The sequence below is a fragment of the Rhipicephalus microplus genome, chromosome X (genome assembly GCF_043290135.1).
Source record: "Rhipicephalus microplus isolate Deutch F79 chromosome X, USDA_Rmic, whole genome shotgun sequence".
Lineage (NCBI taxonomy): Eukaryota > Metazoa > Arthropoda > Arachnida > Ixodida > Ixodidae > Rhipicephalus > Rhipicephalus microplus.
This window is the reverse complement of record NC_134710.1, coordinates 423,267,708-423,288,691: the sequence shown is the minus strand read 5'-3', so window position 1 is coordinate 423,288,691 and position 20,984 is coordinate 423,267,708. Positions and strand designations below refer to the sequence as shown.

The 20,984-nt window shown below is 46.6% G+C and overlaps 1 protein-coding gene across 1 annotated transcript; it reads left to right on the top strand.

The window, feature by feature from the left end:
- Positions 1–11: 11 nt before the first annotated feature.
- Positions 12–10,896, top strand: LOC142776533 (uncharacterized). Its single transcript, XM_075880345.1, has 2 exons — positions 12–4,418; positions 4,844–10,896. The coding sequence occupies exons 1-2, from the start codon at positions 3,985–3,987 to the stop codon at positions 4,899–4,901; spliced, it is 492 nt and encodes a 163-aa protein (XP_075736460.1). The 5' UTR covers positions 12–3,984; the 3' UTR covers positions 4,902–10,896.
- Positions 10,897–20,984: the final 10,088 nt, after the last annotated feature.

The window sequence follows — 20,984 nt, the reverse complement described above, 5'->3', positions numbered from 1 at the left end:
CATCATCATCACACATTTGGCTATGAATTCTAATCTTTCCCATGTGACACCATCATTGTGGGTGAAGTGTGCCTGTTCTGTGCATTTCACTCAGGCTAGATAAGCGTTTCTCAAGCTAAAACATGTGCCCACTCCATAGGTCGGCATAGCTTGTGGAACTCTCTCAGGCTCATTCATGAAATATATCAGTCTGTTCAATTTGCCTGCACCACGTGAACCAGTTCACGATGTTCTGCGTCTTGCCATTCGTTTCAGCGGTGCAGCATTGACAACCTCTGAACCCTGCCATTCATTTCTAAAGGTGCAGAAGAGGTACAGCGCTGGTTCACGATTTTCCTGCCCCTCCCACACTGACAGTGCCGGCTTGATGCAGCCGCGCGTGCAACTGAGCAGACGAGGCAACACTTTGGTGTAGGCACCGTACCTGCCTCCACTAACACGATGTGTTTTTTGCTAAGAAGTTTGTGCCTCATAAACTGTATGCATAATCATTTGGCCATCGGTCAGTGTTACCTTAACGGTGTTAACTAAGTGAACAGAAATAAGGCCTGCATCAGCACATCGTCATTCGTTTTGGGTGTTGCACTGTGCCTGCACCACTGAACTTGCGCTTCACAATTTCTGAACTTTGCATGCACAGCCGTGAACCGGTTTCAATTGGTGCAGGTAAATCAAATGCACCTTGTATATTGAACTTTCCACTCATCGTACTCAGACTCACAAATTTTTTTCTGAGCTGAACTCACCCAAACTCTCGTTCACAGATATTTATTTATTTAACAATACTGTAAGCCTTTGTACAGGCTCATACATGTTCTTAAGCCGGACTCACTCAGATTCAAACGCACCAAAACATTACTCAACCGCACACACTCAGCCTCAGACTCACGGCTGGACCCGAGTGTGAGTGAGTACTACTGAGTCAGCTCATGAGTTTATCAGAATGGAATTAGCTTCTTTGATTGTGGTGTCAATGCTCTTTAACGCCAATATCTGATGTAATCGGTGCTCTTCTTAATGCCGCTTCACACAGCATCTTCGAAAACGAGTTCCGAGTGCTTCTAAACCAGTAAAGTCATTTTTCTTGGAGGAGATGTTAAAATATAATAGTCGAGAAATTCCCTGGAAGACTTAGTTTGGGACTGCCAAGGCGCCCCCTTGTATAATTCAAACGTCTAATTAATAAATATTGAAACGGTGTATGAAAAACACTGCTTTGGAATACCTATGAATAGATGTGAGTATAAATGTGAATCTAGGTAAGGCTGAGTAATGGTGAAGATGTCTAGGTGGAACCTCAAGTCGGCAAAAGAAAGCGGAACTCACTCAAGAAATATATTTTGCGCTTTAAACACACTCGGACTCAGACTCTCCAAAATTTTGCTTAGCCGAACCCGCTCGGACTCACACTCACTAAAATTTTCTTCAAACAAACTCTCTCGGACTTCGACTCACAAAAATAGTGCTTATACAGACTCAGACTCATAATGTGAGCCTGAGTGAGTCCATGTGAGTTGGCCAATGAGTGAGTTCGTGGACCTATTATTGCCCGAACTCTCTCCTCTTTTTAAAATACTGGTAACAGATGCAAACTTACACTTGTCTTTAACCTTGAAACTTACCATAAATGTTACTGCTCTCTATAGTTTATTAAAAAGCAAATAGTGAACTCAAATTCAATAAAAAAATTATTAGCCAAGGCTATTTATATTTTTAGATTCACCCACGAAAATTGTTCTCACAACATCCACGACTTTTCTATGCCTTATAACTATGGACAGCTTTCAACTTTATTGCATTGTCTGCCAGGCCCCACAGGTACTCATGAGTGACAATTCGAGTGCTGAGAAGGCCGCCCTGTAGCAGACATGGCCGTCAGCAAGGCCGCTTTTGTGCCATTTTCATGTGGCACAAGCAGAGTGGCGCTGGCTGACGACATCTCGCAACTCTGTCGACAAAGACCAGAGGAGACGATTCATGTCTGCCTTCCAACTGGCAAGTTTTTTTGCAATCTAGTTGTAACTCTAGCTCTAAGATACAAGGTGCATTCGTTGCATCTGCACTTAGTGAAAAAATTCACAATGGTCTGCTATTTTAGCATTCGTTTCATATTTCCAAGATGATGGCACTGGCATAGCAGCATAGGTGTATAAAAAGCACAGCTGTCCTGCAAGGCTAGTGCATGAATTACCTTCACTTCCTCGTGATATAATTTGGAGTGTATGCCGCACAAGATGCCCTAATCTGCAGATGACAATGCAGAGAGTATTTGTGTCCATTTTAATCACATTTAAAAAGTACACCAGTAAACGTCTGGTGGGTTCAAATGATTTCAAATGCCATAAAATGAGGCTTGTACAAATATTCAAATGCTTTGAATATTCAAATGAATAATGCAGTAATCAAATTTGATTTGAATCGATGTTAAATTGTTGAAAATTTTGAATTATTCGAAACGAACAAAATAGGTGTATATTAGTCCACATGTAACACTTTGTAAAGGTGGTTTCACGGCAGTAGAGGGATGCTTAACCATGAAAGCACTTACCCAAGCATATTAAGACCACAAGTAAAAGTGGTTTCACTGCAGTGAATTGGTGCTAAGCCGTGAAAACACGTAATCAAGAGAAATTCGCACTGCAGCAAAGCCCCACTTCAAGGTTTTAATAAAGAATTACAATGACATCGATTCTGCTTTTTTTGTTTTCAGTTTAAAAGCTCGTTACACAGATTTATATGCTCTAAGTAAAAAAAATTGAAACGCAGCATATTTTACTGGCTATTACTTGGACTGCACCAAAAGTCGAATGCTGCTACAATTCGAAGTTGTTGCCACTTCCTTTGATGAAAAAATGGCCTTTGCATAGGCCCTGTTTCAATTTTTAAAGATCTGTGCAAGTTTGTTTGGCCATGAAAAATATGCCTTTTTTTGTTTATAATATGCAATATATATACTATTAAATGCAATTAGATATTATTCGACCAAAGTCACTATTCGCTTCGAATTCACTTCGAACTTAAAATTCCCTATTCGCACAAGTGTACAGAAAATGTCAGCAGCATCAACTTTTATGGACCACCGCTTGGCAATTCGTAGAGCAGACCGCGGCAATAAATTTCCAGATTACAGCACTGCGCACCGTGCACAGCCTCCATTTCGAAAAACAATTCCCGCGCTCCTTTACTACACCTGACCAATCCTCCTTTCATGAGCAGTGACACAAATTCGCCGATCGGTGACTTGACGAAGCACGCAGCTCATCGATTGGGTTAAACCAGTCACGACGGCAGGCTACGTTTTTTCCTCCCTTTGAAAGAGAACGGTGGCGAGACCGCGCGAAAATTTGAAACTAGCTGAAACCAATGTTCTAACCCCTGTAAATTCCTTAATAATATATTTGCAAAATCCTTGAGGAGGCAGCATGTTCACGGAGCAAAGGTGCACATAATTTTTGATTTTCGGTTCTTGGGGGTTGTTTACCGGCCCTTTGAACTGGGGCAAGCATGTGCAGATCACAAAGTGACTTCAATGCAGACAGTGAAGCATGAATCTGTATTGTGGTGCAGTTTACAAAAAGCAAAAATATCCAAATACGAGCACCTCATTGAAAAATTTCCTGCTATCTGCAGGTCATGTATGCAGACACAGCATAAAAACTTGAAGCTGCCACTGCCGAAGTGAAGGCCCTACAACACGATGCCTTCGTGTCTAGAGTTCTGACATTCTTGCGCCGACAAGAAGAGTGGGTGCAGCTCTAGCGTTTGGACGTGTTGACAAGGGGCCACAACACCAACAATTTTGCGGAGGCAACCATACGCGTGCTCAAAGACATTATCCTGAACAGAGTCGAAGCATTTAATGCAGTCGCACTCGTAGACTCGGTGGCTCTGGTGTGGGAGAAATGCTTTGAAAGCCGTATCCTCCGCCACGCCTACAGCCGTGTTGCAGCCCATCAACTGCTGTACAAGCGGCTGCTATCGAGAATGCCGAAAGACGCAGCCGAGGCCATCCAAGTGGTAGGCCAGGGACAGTACATTGTGCCTAGTGCGACCCACCCCAGCTCCAGTTATGAGGTCTATGCTGACATAGGACTATGTACGTGTCTTTTTGGTAAAAAAGGTGCATTTTGTAAGCACCAGGCTTTGGTGCAGAAAACGTACGGAGGACTGTTTCCGAATGCTCCGCCACTGACTACTGACGACCGGTACCAACTGGGACAGCTGGCCTCGGGCGAAAAGTGTCCCCCCAGGATATTTTTCGAACCCATTCAAGAGGAGGAGCCCAGCAGTAGTTCCAGAACCACGGCAGGTACCAGTGCCCAGCAGGAGGAACCCAAGCAATGCAAGGCACCAGCACGCAAGAGGCCACACACCTCGTACCTGTACCGTCGGTGCCTGATGCAGCCCTACTTGCCCAGGTAGGACAAGCCCCTTGAAAGGGCCCTGAAGTACTTTTCAATAAAATGTAGGGAATGCTACTGAAGAGTAGTCAAGGCTTCTTTTATTCCTGTAAGCATATTATTGTGCTCCACCGCACTCACGAATTTACAATTTCATATTGGTGGATGTCATCATTCTGAGGGCGATTTCAAGATTTCAACACTATTGGTGTCGTATTGTTCTATGTTTGGGACTACAGGTCACCAATTGTTGGTATTAGCAGCATTTCCACTAACAGAATAGTCAAAACAGGTGACAGGAAAACCTTAACTTAAACTGACTCCTCAGCCTGAAGTTTATCCTTGAGCAGTTGTCTGCAGTTAGAGAGGAGCAAAATAAATGTGCAGTTCTTCTTGGTGTGCTGTACACTTGAAGTATATTTCTGTCATCACTTTTGGTGCAGGCCCAAGAACATGCATATGAGTTCCTGGAGGTCCAGTTGCGGCGTGTGCATTCTATGAATGCACACAATCCAGCTTACCTTGATATCGAGAAGGGCCTTACAGAGGAGCTTGCTCGTGTTCAGAACAGCAGCGATGGGACAGGACTGATGCTGGCATTCAAGGCTACCGCTACAGCAAGACGTCGCCGGGCCCGTCACATAAAGGTGCAACCGACCAGCACTGCAAGGCGTAGGCCAGGACTTACAAGGGGGTCCAAGAGGGTCCCTACAGGGCGCCCAGCAATTGAGCCAGCTGCCAAGAGAGCAAAGAAGAGGCCCCATTCTTTGAGCCACAGCATAGAGAAAAATGTGCCTGGTGCAAGGCTGCACTGAATGGCAGCTGCCTCCCACCAACTGGGCTCCCGACAGTTCTAGGCACAGAGCCAACTTGGTTTCAAACATCATTTCTAGGGTTTTATGTGGCGAAACGATGATATGATTGTAAAGCACACCGCAGTGGGTGACTGATGATATGTGGGGTTTAACGTCCCAAAACCACCATATGATTATGAGAGACGCCGTAGTGGAGGGCTCCGGAAATTTCTACCACCTGGGGTTCTTTAACGGGCTCCCAAATCTGGGCACACTGGCCTACACCTTTTCCACCTCCATCGGAAATGTAGTCACCACAGCTGGGATTCAATGCCACGGCCTGCGGGTCAGCAGCCAAGTATTTTAGCCAGTAGACCACCGCGACGGGGCCCACAGTGGGTGACTTCGGATCAAATTAGGCCATGTGGGATTCTTTAAAGTGAACCTAAATCTATGCGAAGGAGCAGCTCATCGCCACCGCTACACTTGATGCTTCATCTTTGATTGAACCAAAGCGAGAACGAATCCTCGCATTAGCTGTAATATCATAACCTTACAATTGGTCACCTTAGCCACAGGCAGAAGCATTTGGCTCTTCACTACTACCTCAGTATCATGCATACAGCCTTGTCAAAGCTGATGTTAAAGAATGGTGCCCACTAATCCCACTAGTCTCTTGGAGCCACCAGGTGTGACCCTCACAAGTCACAACCAGATACTCATCAATGTTGTGCAGTAACATTGTGCCATTCCACCATGAGCGACTTTTGTTCCGCCTTACCGTCAGGAGTAACGAGCTCTTCAATTGCGTTTTTTGAGTGGCGGGGGGGGTTAATGTCCCAAAACCACGACACTGACAGTATTGTTATGTGCCGCTTACCTAGAAACCGAAGAAGTTAGAAGACTAGATGGTGCCTGTCCTGGCCATCGTGGTTGTTTTTAACCGCAGTATTGTTACTATGAATATTGCAAATACACTCGTTTTCTGTCATCTCCCCGTAACATCTTTGGTGGAGGTGCTGGGCACATCAGGAGCACACAACGGAACTTCGCAGCGGGCGTATTCTTGGACAGTCCATCATGCCGGCAGACAATTCTACTGATCCAGCCCCCGCTATGCCGAATGCACCCAGTCACATTGTCGTGACCCACCTCCGAGGCCCAGGCCCCTTCTGCGGGACTGATAACAGTCAGGTGGAGAAGTGGCAGGCCAACTAAGAGTGCAGCAGCAAGACCAATCGCTGGAATTCGACTTTGATGCGTGCAAATGTCAGGTACTACCTCAGGGGTAGGGCCAGTGTGTGGTTCGACACACACGAGGAGAATTTAAACGTACGTAACAAAAAAAAAGATGTATGTAAACAAAAAAATGAAACGCCTTTTTGGAAAGCCCATTGCATGCCAAGAGAAAGAACTCTCGTGCCGTGCCCAAATCTCAAAGGAGCTGCACATGGTTTACATACAAGATGTCTTAGCCTTGTGCCGGCAAGTTGATAGCCAAATGGCCGAAGCCAACAGTCACCCACATTAATGAAGGCATCGCTCACGACACCCTTCACTTGCTCGTGTACAAAGACTGCTCCACCATTTACGACATTATCAGGGAGTGCTGAAGTTTCAAAGAAGCAAAAAGCCGACATGTTACGCAGCAATTTGTTCAGCTCCTTACCACTGCTGCCACGTCATCGTGCAAAGACGTCTAGATCCAGCCGCCGCCCTGTACCAAAAACTTCCTGCGTCTCGTGCGGCGTAATATCGAGGCAGCAACTCCATCTGCTCCCCAGGCTAATTCTCACGAGGAGGCCCGCCCGACAGTGTCATTAATTCAGGCCACCGTGGGCGAAGAACTGGCGAATCCAGGCATCCAGCCTGTATGTGCCCAAAGTCGTTCTACGTCAGCCCTGCTCCATACTACCAGCCACAACTTACTTATTCCGGGTACCATGATTCGAACCAGTGGCGCACGCGAGAAGACGGGTCGATATGCTTCAACTGCAATGGCGCCGGTCACATTTCCCTCTATTGTCGCTATCGTCGGCCATCGTCTCCTCGTGCACCATACCGTCCAGACGACACTTCATCCTCCTCTTTGCACGGTAATCCACTGAACACTAATGCCCGAACATCGACCCCACATTATGAGCCGTCGCCGTCTCCCCAGACCCAACGACTTTCTTGGTTGCTTATGTCCCGTCGCTCCCCCTCACCGTCCTTCCTCGGGGAAACAGATCAGTACAGCTCCCGGAAGGTGATGCTGCCTTGACTGATCGACTCGGAAATCCTCTGTTAACTCTGGCATCTCGACAAAAGCTTATGGATGTAGATGTAGAGGGATGCCTGTTTCAGCACTCATCCACACAAGGGCCCAATAATCATTGATGAGTGCTCACCTTTCTCGTTGTCTTCATAAAGTCGTTACACGCGCCTCATCACCTGTCGTTCGCGAAGCCAATAGCCGTACACCTACCGTCGTTTGAATGTGCTTTGCGCATGTGAGCTTCGATGACCGCAACACCTCAGTTCTCTTTGCTGCTCTGGACGTTGCTCCTTGGACGTTCTACTGACGCGAAGATTAGTTTTGCCTCACTATCTTGTGACTGTTTCTGCGAACAACTTTTGCACACCTGTCCTGAACTTTGGATGCTGCGCACAACTGCTTCCTGAAGGTATCTCGCTGGGCACAATATCACCTTTATACGCAAACAACCCTGTTGCTCTGGCCATTGATGCCCCACAGTCGCCTCCAGGCAGCCCTGCTGCTGGCCCGACACCTGATGACACATTCGAAAACATGTGTGCCCAGAACTTTGACCCTTCTAAAAGCCAGGACCTACGCCTTTCCTAGGAGTCATACCGCGACTTTTGATTTCGCTTCACCCAAACTTCGACAAACTTATCTAGTGAGGCATCGAATTGACAACGCGGACACAACACCCATTCATCGACACCCTTAGCATGTCTCGGCGACTGATCGCAGCGTCATTCAAACGGAAGTTGATAAAATACTCTCTAAGGACATCATGGAGCCATTATCAAGCTCTTGAGCGTCGCCCGTAGTATTTGTAAAAAACAAAGACAACACCTGGCAGTTCTGCGTCGACTACCGGCATTTCACCAGCACTTCAACAAAATCAAAAAAATACTTTTGCCTATTGCTGCAAATAGACGACGCCATTGATTCCCTTTTGGTGCACGGTACTTTTCTTCCATCGACCTTCGTTTGGGCTATTGACAAATAGCTATCGATGAAAATGATTGGGAGTTAAGTCATGCCCTTTCGGTTGTGTAATGCGCCAGCAACATTTTGAGCGTGTGACGGACACTCTACTCAGGGGTTTCAAGTGGTCCACATGCCTCTCTGCTGCCTGGACAATATCGTAGTTTTCTCCCCTTACATTCATTAATCACCTGCAAAACTTGTCGGCCATATTGCAAGTCTTTCACATTGCTGATCTTCAACTCAACTCTTCAAAATGCTGCTTTTTGCACCTGGAGATTGCCGTGCTTGGCCATCTTGTTGACGCTGCAAGTAAACAAGCTGATCCAGCAAAAATATGCGCCGTCATCAACTTCTCTATTACACGTTCTTCCAAAAAGGTTCGCTTGTTTTTTTTTTTGGCTCGTGCTTCATCCAATGTGCTTCAAAAAATAAAAAAAACCTTTTCGGAAAGCCCATTGCACGCCAACATAAAGAACTCTCGTGCCGTGCCCGAACCTCAACGGAGCCGTACATGGTTTACATACAAGATGTCTTAGTCTTGTGCAACATATACGTCGTAACACGAGGCAGCTGGCTGTTCGCCTATATTTTATTTGACTGAAATCCAATGTTGCCTATGGACACCAATGATGCCTCCTTCAACATGCCCACCCACTGAATACGCTCAATAAGCTATAGCCCATGCCGACCATACACGTCGACTTGTGTGCATTCGGCTAACCGACTCGCAAGCGGGCCAACGATTTCGTTACGAGAGCAGCCATATAAACACTCCCTTTCCTCCAGGATTCCTGTGCTGTGGCCTCCAGCACGCTGTATTGGGCTTTTTACAAAGCTACTGTTCCCGCCCTCCGAACCGTACCCTATGCACCGCCAAGTGACCGTCGTGACATAAGAAATTGAATTGTCTTTGTCCTCGTCGACTCAACCCCGTACCAACATCGTTTACGTTGTACGTCTGAAGCCATGTCATACACCGGGCTGCCGCAATGCACATGTATAATAACCACCTCTATACCGTCTTTCTCTGACTGCACCGAGTTGGTGCCTTCACCGCCGGAGGGTAACGTTATGTGCCGCTCACATAGAGAGCACGAAAAAGTGAAGGACTAGGTGGTGCCTGCTCTCGCTATCGCAGTTCTTTTTACCCGCATTACTGTGACTGTATATATTGTAAATATACCTGTTTTCAGTCATCTACCAGTAACAATATCATTTATGAAACACCCGTTGGGGCACAGACATATTTTTGGAGAAGGTTTTTGGGCTATGATTCTATTTCGGGCCTTACAAGGTTTTACAGCAAAATACTTAAGTACCCTATGAGGTTCTCCCAGAAGGCACCTCAAGAAACTGCTATTAGCTTCCACAAAGTGTAGTTGCGCGCGTTTCTAGACTTTAACCGTACTTTTCTTGCTCCGACTCGTCTAATTAGTAACATTACAGTGTATTGACAACTTAGCATGGTTTCTTTTAATTCATCTTCTCCATTTTGTTGTTCGCTGTTTATTCTTATTTGATACCTTGCTTGATAGCGGCCGATTGAGCTATTTTGCGTTATGACACGCCGTCCCATTGTATAGTGCACTCATCCTTTTTCTTTCATTCCAATGTGCTGCATCGAGACTGCCACCGCGGCCGGGATTTCAATGCCGTAACCTGCAGGTCACCACTAGATGTGGTGGGTTGGTCTTCAGTGCTGTCGGCCCACATCACTCAATGTATAAAACGGTACCAGAACTCCACTTGTCACCACCAAGTTCCCTGCAATGCACACTTATGTGTTAACCCGGCAAATTACCTGTGCTGTCAGCAATAGTATGCCCTTCTGTGAACACCACATCATCCAGTGCATCATTATATGATGGCCAACTACCGAGCCCACATTTTTAGTACCGATGTGCCACTTGCATTTTCAATTTTAGCTCAAAACAACAGAGCCCTACTCTAGTCTCAAGATGGCTGAGCCTAAGTGCAGTATAGTGCTTTCTGGTCAACAGAAAGTCAAATTGATATTGCCTGTGTATGCACCATGCTTCATCTGTGTACTTTACACACATTGGCATGACAGCATCGTGTTGATAGTGTCCATTTAATATACGTGCCTGCTATGCCGCTTCCACTGAAATTCTAACAAAGACTTTGTGCTTTTTGAATCAATATTTGCAGACTAGTTGGTTTCAAACTTGAAAACTCTGCTTGCAGTGCAAGCTGAAGGAAAAACGACAAGGGGGACAGGAAAGAGTATGCTCTTTCCTGTCTCTCTTCTCATTTTTCCTTCAGCTTGCACTGCAAGCAGAGTTAATTTTGCTTTTCAAAGTTATTACCATGACTGTTCATACATGAACTCACCAATATGTACATTCACGTATGTCTATGCTTGACGCATAAAGTGTTATCTTTGTTGTGCCATTCTCCTGTAAATACCTTCAGTGTTCTCTCATGGGACAGTTTTTATGTTAATAAATGATTATCTCATGTATTGCATATTTATTTTTGCATGGGTATAGTGGTTACAACAGTTGGCAGCTGTGATTTTAGTAAGCTTTGCCCTAATACATTCTTTTATTGAAGAAACCTTCAAAAGGAGACATTATGCAGAGTAGAGCCGCATGGAGTGCACTCAACAGTTTCATAGAGAAGGGTGGCAGATTATTTTCAGATCACATAATAACACAGGGGGGCGAAAAAAAAGCGACAACCACAAACGGGCGAGGATAACTGCGAGTCTAACTTGCCTTCACCTGAACACGGGGCCGTACTGCAGTGAAGCCATGAAAAAACATCTGCGAAGAGCTTTCCAATAAGTTTAATTCTCTTGTCTCAAATTAGTTCGACTAAAGACAATGTCTTGAGGCTGCATGCTTTACTTTTAGCTTCGACATTGTGGCAGTGACACACTACAAAGTTTTGCGCGCAAACTTTCAAGGATTTTAAGATCGCACGCATGTATCACCACTACATTTCTGTCCTTGCTGCCCGAGCACAGTTCGTAGCCTTATTTAAAACGACAGTATCAGAAACGCGCTTTCAATAACCGCATGCTGAGAATCAACAAAAACTCACCAAGTGGAGTGCAGTAATCTCCGGTGTGGCGTTTTTCGCAGCAGGCCTAGGTGTATCAGGCGTAGTCAGTCGACTCGGCTTCAATGCATCCTGAACGGCGCGGCTTTGCGACTCGGCAGTGAACGGTGGGGCACACGCTTTCTTCATGAGTATCCAACTCTGCGTAGGGCGTTCGTTCAGTGGGAGGTGGGCGCACACGCTTCTTTCGCGAGTATCCTACTCGGCGCAGGGCTTCCTTCCGAGCACTTGGCAACAGGCGTAGTGGCGACTCGGCTTTATTGCGTCCTGAATAACGCGGCTTTGCGACAGTGAGAGGTGGGGGCACACGCTTTATTCACGAGTATCTAACTCAGCGCAGCACGTTCGGTCAGACGAGCCACACACGATTACTTCGCAAGCATCCGATTGCAGGGCAATAATGCCTTGGCAGGGCTTCCTTCACGAGCGCGACCCCCCGCTAGGCTGCAGCAGCAGCCTCCGGCAACACTGTACGAAAGTGCGGGGAGCGACAGCGCGATGACAAAGTTAGGCCGGCGGAAATGCATAGCCTCCAAGAGCGCTGGGCCGCGGTGCATTGTGGGTGGCTCTATCCGCTCGCCTTTGTAAACTCGCCTCCCAGCCCATGCTGGCCCGCCTGACTGTTTTCCCCTTCCCGGCGGCAGCGCGTACCCCCAAAGCCACTGGTACCCCGCATGACACAGTCGAATGCGCCCTTCCTCCTCCTATATTTTTCTCCTCCTTCTTTACCTCCCCTCCCCCATCCCCGCGTGGAGCAGTGTCGGTGCCTTCGTGTTGAAAGACAATAACAGCTCCGCGCTTTTCTCTTCTCTTTCATTTGAAGAACCTCTACAGACCGAGCTAGGGCCAGTTCTAAACCGGAAACAATGCTGCGCACGCATCTTCAAAGTGAAACCACATGTTCGAATAACTGCTTACGTGCTCAGCAACTGAAAAAAAAAAGCAAAAAAGTCTCGCTGACTTCTCACACTCCGAATACGTTGCCCGCAGCCAAGGATGGGGACGGGTGGTTCGTGCCTACCCTCTTTGAACTTTAAAGAGGAACCGTGTGCATTCCGAAACGTCGAAACAATGCCCACTCAAAGCTCTAAGGATAAAAAGGCGCTTCGAAACACGTGTTTTCTGTTTTATTCGGGGCTTGCGTTTTCTACAAATGGTGTCTCCAGAAGGGTGGTCGTGTATTTTCTCCTAGACAGCGGACGTACAATGAGCACTGGAGTGGCGAAAAGAAAGGCGACCTTGCACACTGCTCGTTCTTCAGAGCGACCACAAATCGCGGAGGCTCTGCAGCAGAAGTACATAGCTACTAAGTGGTTCTAAGAGAGAAAGGAAGAAAAAATGAGCCCCGTAACTGTCTGCTTCAGCGAGCGACACATCAACAGTAGCTCACAAGGGATGGGGGTGAGGATGGATTAAAAGGGTAGAAATAAAAGTATAGAGAGAGAGAAAGAGGCGTAGGGTGGTAAGCGAGAGAGCGACAACATATTGAGGGGATAGGAGAGATAGGAAAGATGGAAACACGGTCACAGGAGTCCGAGGACGGGGCACCACTTGCGAGAGCTCTTGTCGGCGTCAGGAGGTGGCGTAAAGCAAGTCCAGTCGGTCATAGCTACACTGTCGTCGGAGGTTGGCCTCAGGAGATGACGTAGGGTGAGCCCAATCGGTCAGAGCTGCGCTGTCGTCGGAGATCGCGAGGGCACAACCGGTTGGCACGGAATCCAGCGAGTGAGTCACCGTACATAGCGATATTAGTTTGAGCACATATGTATGCAAGAACCACGGCGTACATATAAGCGATATTAGTTTGAGCACATATGTACGCTATGGTTCCTGCATTTCTGAGCTAGCCTTATAGCGTGTGCGCCGCCAGCATGGTCGCCAGCCACCCCGCAGTACCACACACACGAAGGGACCCCAAGCAAGCACGACTTCCATGCGAAACCTACAGTTGTGAAGAAGAGAGCAGTAAGACGCCGTTGTATAATGAGGAAATGTGGTTTTGGGAACTTGCGAAAGGTATATTGGCAGAGCTCACCTTTTCTTGCTTTTTTTTTTCAGAAGCTATGTGTCACGCTCTCTTCTTTTACCCCTTCTTTCTTGCGCGTGGTAGATCGGACGAAAGCCACCCATGCATGCATACGTTCAGTTCGCTCGCTACAACTTGTGCTCTGCGTCTGCTGCGCGAAGGTGCATCGGTAGTGCGCTTCTAAACAGGGGCTCACTGAGTGCCAGTCGAACACGATCCTCACCGACCTCCCGAAAAAGATTCCACGTTGAGATTCAAGACACGCAGCAACAGCACCGCAATCCTTGATTACAGCCAAAACGGAAGCTATTACTCGGCACATGTCGCCGTCAAATGCGTCCATTGATTAGTCATAACTGAGAATGCTTGAGTCGCCAAACTTGAGCACCCGAATGACACTGCGAATCGGCAAGCGTGATTCCCAGGTGAAAATGTTATAACTGGGATCAACTGCGACCACTTCAAGTGGTTTATGGTCAAATTCCCTAGTGGGGACTAGTTGCTAGTGGGTTCCAACTGGGACGCGTGGGAAACTAGTCCCCACTGGGAATTTGGCCATGAACCACTTCAACTGATCCCAGTTGAGACCCACTGGCCACTGGTCCCCACTGGGAATTCGACCATAAGCCACTTGAACTGGTCTCAATTGTTTCCAGTTGCCAGTGTACCCGTGCAATACATATAGACGAGGAAGCTTGGCGTTGAAATTGGACTTAATTTATTAGAAACTTTGCAGATTGAGGGTACAGGGGCTGTGAAGTATCTTGATTGCTTTCTTAAATAGGTGGTGAACGCTCGTTATTTCGTAGATCTCGTGCGTACGGAACAATCTGAAAAAAATATTTACACTGTAAGCAAAACTGTAGTTACTACTTTACACATGCAATACTACCAGAAATTAAATTTCATCTCATTAGAAAATCGTGAAGTCGATACTGCTATCAACCAAAACACAAGTACTATAGTCGCAATTACGGACGGCTTCTGTAAGCAGAAACTGCGGCTCTTAATTCGCATTTTTTTAATACGTGACTCGATCAACGACTATATCATTGTGAGATATTTTTATGAAGCAATCATAAGTGAGGTTCTGCTGAATTGTGCATTTCAACATGCGATTGTAGTTATCTACAAATCTTTCTACGATACAGTCAACAACGCTTGTGAACAAATAGGCCACACTTTTATTGTACATATCAGTAAAAGGTACAGATACACTACAGTATAATTTACAGCCATGTACAACAATTATTAATACAATTCCCTCGTTTCACGTATAATGCGAAATTCTAATTCCCTCGAGAATTTTCATAAATATAACTATACATTATTTTAACACTATCTGTAGAGATCACGCCTTGGTCTATTCCGATTTTCAAACCATCGAGCTTATTTCCGCGGCATAAATAAGTCATCAGACAGTAAAGCCAAAGCTCACACACAGACAACATGTTTGGGGATATATAATTACCGAGCAAATACGTGCCCTTTTCCAGTACTTCGGATACAGCTCCAAGCCTGCACGAGTATACTTACTAGTTATTTAGCATGCTGTTGAGCACAAGTATTGCGTGATCGACGCTCATATTTTATCACGCTCCAAAACAAATGGCCGCGAATCTGCAGAGTCTAAAGCACTGTTTGCAAGGCAACGTTCGATCATCTCCACTCTCAAACACTCTGTGTTGCATTATCTGTGTTGCATTATATTGTATCTACATCTTCACTTACTCGGAGCAAAAGAGATTGATTTCCTTCAATTGGCTGCATTCCGGACAAGGCAGCCAGCGCGGCCTTCCGAACACGATGGATCCATATAACAGTCTAGTCACAGGCTAACACACACGTTCGACGATCGCCTGAAGTCGTAAAGTCTTCCAGAGATTAAACTGTCGAGAACTAATCAAAATACCTAAATTGTGCGTGCCATAATCCTCGTTCCTCATCAAGAATAGCACAACTGCACCACGCTTCCGTGTCTATGCGTGGCACCACAGAACACCTACCAGTTGTGGCATCATGTGTGGCACGGGCTGTGTTCCAATACTCACCGTAGACGGCTAAACAGACAGCTCAAATGGACCGCGGGCATCTTAAGTCCCATTCCAATTGTTCACGTAGCCGGCAAAGTATAGTCAGCTCGGAGAAGGCCGCATCGTAGACAAATACGATGCCGGCTAGTTTGCTGTCTAAACAAGATGGTGGGTGACGCGGGAAGTTAGTCTGCTTCGTCGTCACAGCTTCTCGTTCCCACCGAGGCTCCCGCGTTCAAGTGTAAGTATTTTATTGCATTTAGAGCATGCCTAATGCGTAGACTTTCCATAAATTACGCTGGCTGCTCTTGTAATGTAGCGAGAGAGTTGCGAACGCTTTCAGCATTGTATGCGAAGCAACAAAAAGCTGTCTGTCCATTGCGGGAAACTGCTTCAAATGTAATAATACGTTGAAAGCTCGGTAATACAAATCGACAGAATTTCGTGACCATCTCATGGCTCGTGTAGATGCAGGCATTATGTTTGAAAGGTGCTTATAGGGTCACGAATCTAAATAGAAATGAATAGTTGCAATACACGGCGTCATATTAAGTAGTTTTGTGTTACTTCTATTACCGGGCTTTCAACGTAATATTACATTTGAAGCAGTAGATGCATGCTCAATTGACGGCGCAAGCCGACATTTCTTTTCGTCACTGTTCTGCGTTTTTGATGTATCTTACTGGCTTCCTGTTGGTTCTGTTGTGTTCATAAAGCGCTGCGCAACGCGAAAAAAAAAATAATAAGTGCGCGAGCTATTGTAAACGTGTATATGCAAGTGCGTGTGTTTTCGGGGGGGGGGGGGTGTCGTTGGACGCGTAATGACTTCTCCCAATTTATTCGCGGCCACTGTTACACGTATCACGGTGTGCGTGACCCCGCTCCTTGGACCACGAAGTGGGCGCCGCGCGCACAACCTCAAACTAGGCGCGCGTCGTCTGCTACGGTTCATCCAGCTTCGCCGCATGCGCTGGTAAAACCGCGAATTTCACCGCTTGCCGTGAAGTGGGTGAAACCACAGTAGACGACGCACAACGAACTACGCTGTGTCCTGTGGTCCGGCACCGTGACGCAATACTGTGGTAGTAATCACGCGGCGCCGTCGTGACGCTCCGCTGTGCGTGGCTACCTGCTCCTCGTTACCTGAAACAGCGGCCGCGCCAAATTGTGCACTTTTCCTCACCTTTTGCTTTATTAAGTATGAATAAAAATACTGGTTGCTAGCGTATATCAGTGCAAGAATACTTTTTTTGTTGTTTTACAGTTACGGAAGATCAAACCAGGCTCCACATAATTAAACGACATGAGTTACGGCACCTTTTCACAGGAAAAAGGAACGCAGCAAAGCAAGGCTGGCAGTTAGTTGCCATTGGATGATCATATTTCTTGGCTAACATGTGTATATGTGATGATAATTCCGGGAATAGGGGGCGTCGTTGGAGACCAGTTGAAGAAGACAAGTGCATTTGTCTTAGTAATGGCAGCAAATGATGAAGGCAAGTTGGTTTGTCGAAACGTTGGCTCCAGCGACACCCGCTTTTCAAGGATTTCGTCAGGCCTCAATATGTTTAGGGACGTTCGCTATCTTTGGTGTATGAATGTATGGGTAGATACTTAATTGTTTTAAGAAGTGCCGAAAATATCCTCAAAAGATGACTTGTTTCGGTGCGTTCATTTCACACTTACTTTCTCAGCTGCCACCCAATCATATTTTGGACAATCAATAGCTGAAGCAAATAAGTAAAATAGAATAATGAACTTTTCAAATACTAGAGACACGTGATCAAGTAAGAAAACTGAAGGCATTCCTGTTGAGAATTTCTTGCCGCTTTGAGATTGGCAAAGAGCGGCTTCTGCTATGTATTATAGAGTAAATATGCATTTACCAGCGAAACCGAAACCGAAGTGCCAGTTACCGTAAGTGTAGATTATGACAATTACTGTTAGATGTGCGATTCTTAACGTACGAGTGTCATGCGGGGTTTATGTGCGAATATAGCCCGCACACTCCCATCGATTATTCATCTACCGACGCTCGCTCATTGCATGCGGCATTCGAGGAAGAAGAGTATGGCAGCGGCGCTGTCGGTTTCGTCGGTGAAACTGTTCAGATTTCATGACTGTGCATTAGCGTTCGTTTTTTGGAAGTGGCAAAGTAGCTGTGATCGTGTCATGGCTTGGAGGAGCACGTTCTGGAATATGAATGTAGCATTAAATGTATTTTATCAGTACTTGGCTATTTTCGGCTTACAGAAAAATAATTCAAGATCTGGATCTGCATAGAACCACGCCCGAACGGTGCCGGAAGAAGTGGCTCAACTTGATGGGAAAGTATAAGGTAATTAGGATTTTTACATCAGCAGGTTTGAACAGTGTTCAGATTTGTTTTTAGTGCAACCAGCGTTCATTTCGATATTTGTGAAAGCGGGTATGCCAGACCTTTCATTCAGGCATACCTGAATGAAAGATCTGGTCGGTTCATTTTGTTTCGTGCAGAACGATCAGCGACCCCGGGAGGCGAAGCGACAGCGAGCGACGGGAGGAGAGGCCGAAGCCGCAGAACAGAAGCGATGTGATGGAGCGAATCCTAACGAATGTAGAGAGGCACACGGAACTGATGGGGAGGATGTTTGATTATTTATGAGGTACGCAAGCAACGATTAGTTTATTTTTTTACATTTAGGTAACATAAGACAGTGTTACAATTCAAAATTATTGATTACAATTATTAATATACTATACATATATACATGTTTCATAGTTAAAGAAAAATTCTGGCAGCTTGCGTACAATCAACTGACTTAAAAAACTGGTCTCATATGACTGCATGATAGTCATGATGGCCGCACAGCACAGGGCAGAAAATTTGAACGGCCAGACAGTCTCTGCTTTGCTCTGCTTCTGCATCCTGGAACGGAGGTTCCATGTCGTTTTCCCCACCAATGTTGACGTCTTCTTCAATCTCTCCAGGAAATGCGTCGCCCATACGCACGCACACATTATGCACGGCTGCACATGCAGCAACGACATCCAGTGCATTCTACACAGACACCTCCAGTGCCTTTGTGAACACCGACCTCCAGCGGCATAAGGCCGAAGGCGCACTTAACAATTGCACGCGCTCTTGCGTGGGCTGTGTTGAAGCGTACCTCCACACGTCGGGTTGCGTCTTTATACGAAGTTGCGATCGCAATTGGTGCGATCATGTTGGGATAACCAGAATCACCTAAAATTGCGTATCCAGGAGGGGGATAAAGGCTTCTAGTGTAGATTGGACTATTCTTTAAAACCCGGGTATCGTGGACGCTTCCGGGGTACCCAACAAAAAATGTCTACGAATATGCCCCGATGGTCGCAGACTGCGTGCAGTTGGATTGAGTAACAGTGCTTCTGGTTAAAATAGTCTTCTGGCATACTAGTTGGAGCTTTCAGTGTGGGTGCCATCTATGGCTCTAATAAACCCATAGAAACTGTTGGACTTTGACATGGTGCAAAATCCTGCGGCAGTTTCAGGTAATTTTTCTGGATTTGGTTGGTATATAAATTTGTTTAGCTTTTTCACTATATTTTCAAAATACTCATGACCATTCCAGACGTTGTGGTTCTTATAATTGGGATACTGAAGCACGCTGCCATGACTCGGAAAGGAGCTCCGCAACCTAACCACAAAAGAAAAACAAAAAGGTGCAGCTCCCTACACCATCCGTGTGTTGTGGCGGTACTGTCTTCCCACAGGAGCGCCATCAGGCTCCAGAACGTCTCCTTGGTCACCCACAAGTGTCGCTTGAATGCTGTACTCTCGCCGTGGTAGAGGCATTCCAGCAGCGGCGAGCTTCTCTAGGGGTAGCCTCCTGTCTAAATATAAGAAGCGTAATTGCCATTAACGTACGCTTTAATTAAGAATCGTTCCTGTAAGTATACTGTATGAATTACTTTAATTGCCTCTATACAACCCTTCGATTATTGTTATATCGAGGCATCTCTCCGTTAAGTTCGCTTGAACTTAACGAAGAGATGTCAAGTCTCGTCAAGTCGGCTTGAACCTGGGCAACTGAGGAACTGCCTGTTCATGGCGGGATTATTACCTTTCAGTCAGCCACATCGGCCTACCTAGCTTAGGTGATTTTTCAGAATTTATTAATGTTAAGGTTCTTAACCTTCTATTCCTCGCTACATAAAATGTTAACTATCAATATTGCCACGTTTCATTTCCCAAGTTTTTGTTATCATCCCAAAACACCACACGATTCTCAGCGCAAACCGCGCCTGCAGTTTTCGAGAGGGTTCCGGACTGTAGTAGATCATTTCGATAAGATCACGCCCGCTGTGCGAATGGTACAGATTGTTCTGGAACGTACGCCGCCGCCAGCAATAGCGCTAGAACATTCGACGGCGGGAGTATAAATGCCGACGCGCTTCGCCGCTTGTCAGTTGTTGATCGAAGGCCGACGCTCCCTTCGCCGCTATCAGTCTGAGACTGCTATCTGTGCGAGACTGCCGCTGTAATTGGACTTTCTGTTTACCGGGCACAGGTTCGCCCAAATAAACAGTTAAATCCCAACAAGAAGTCTCCTGTCTTCGGCCACGTCACGACCCCGTGACATTTGGTGGAGGTGCTGCTTCTTTCATGTACCGGACGCCCCCGTCAAGCCGTGAACCCAGCCCACGTCGCGGAGAAGACACCGACGCCAACCAGGAGCAGCGAACAAGCCGCCGACAGCAAGGGCTACCACCGGAGTACGGGCTTCTACACGACAAGCCGCGGAAGACCAAGGCCATGACTGCGACTGCAGCGACAATGACAACCGCAGCGTCCCAGCCCACGATGGTCATGCATCAACCCAGGGAACCACCAATTTTCCATGGGTCATCGTTCGAAGATCCGGAGTCCTGGCTAGAGACATACGACCGTGTGGCCGCCCTCAACCACTGGGACCATGACGAAAAGCTGCGTCGTGTGTTCTTCTATTTAGAAGACACCGCAAGGACCTGGCTCGAAAATCGGGAGTCCACGCTCCGAACGTGGGATGTTTTCTGCGGCGCATTCCTGCAAACGTTCGCTAGCGTCGCTCGAAAAGAGAGGGCCGCTGCTTTATTAGAGACCCGGGTTCAGCTACCAAATGAAAATGTCGCCATTTTCACAGAAGAAATGACCCGACTATTCCGTCACGCTGACCCAGACATGCCTGAGGAGAAAAAAGTTCGTTTCCTCATGCGAGGGGTCAAACAGGAGCTCTTCGCGGGGCTGATAAGAAACCCACCGAAAACCGTCCAAGAATTTGTAGCCGAAGCGACCACTATTGAAAAGACCCTGGACATGCGCACCAGACAGTATAATCGTCGCCTGACTGCAGACTGCGCTGCTACTCAAGCCAGTAACTCCGGAGACCTGCGTGAAACGATCCGAGCAATCGTGCAGGAAGAGCT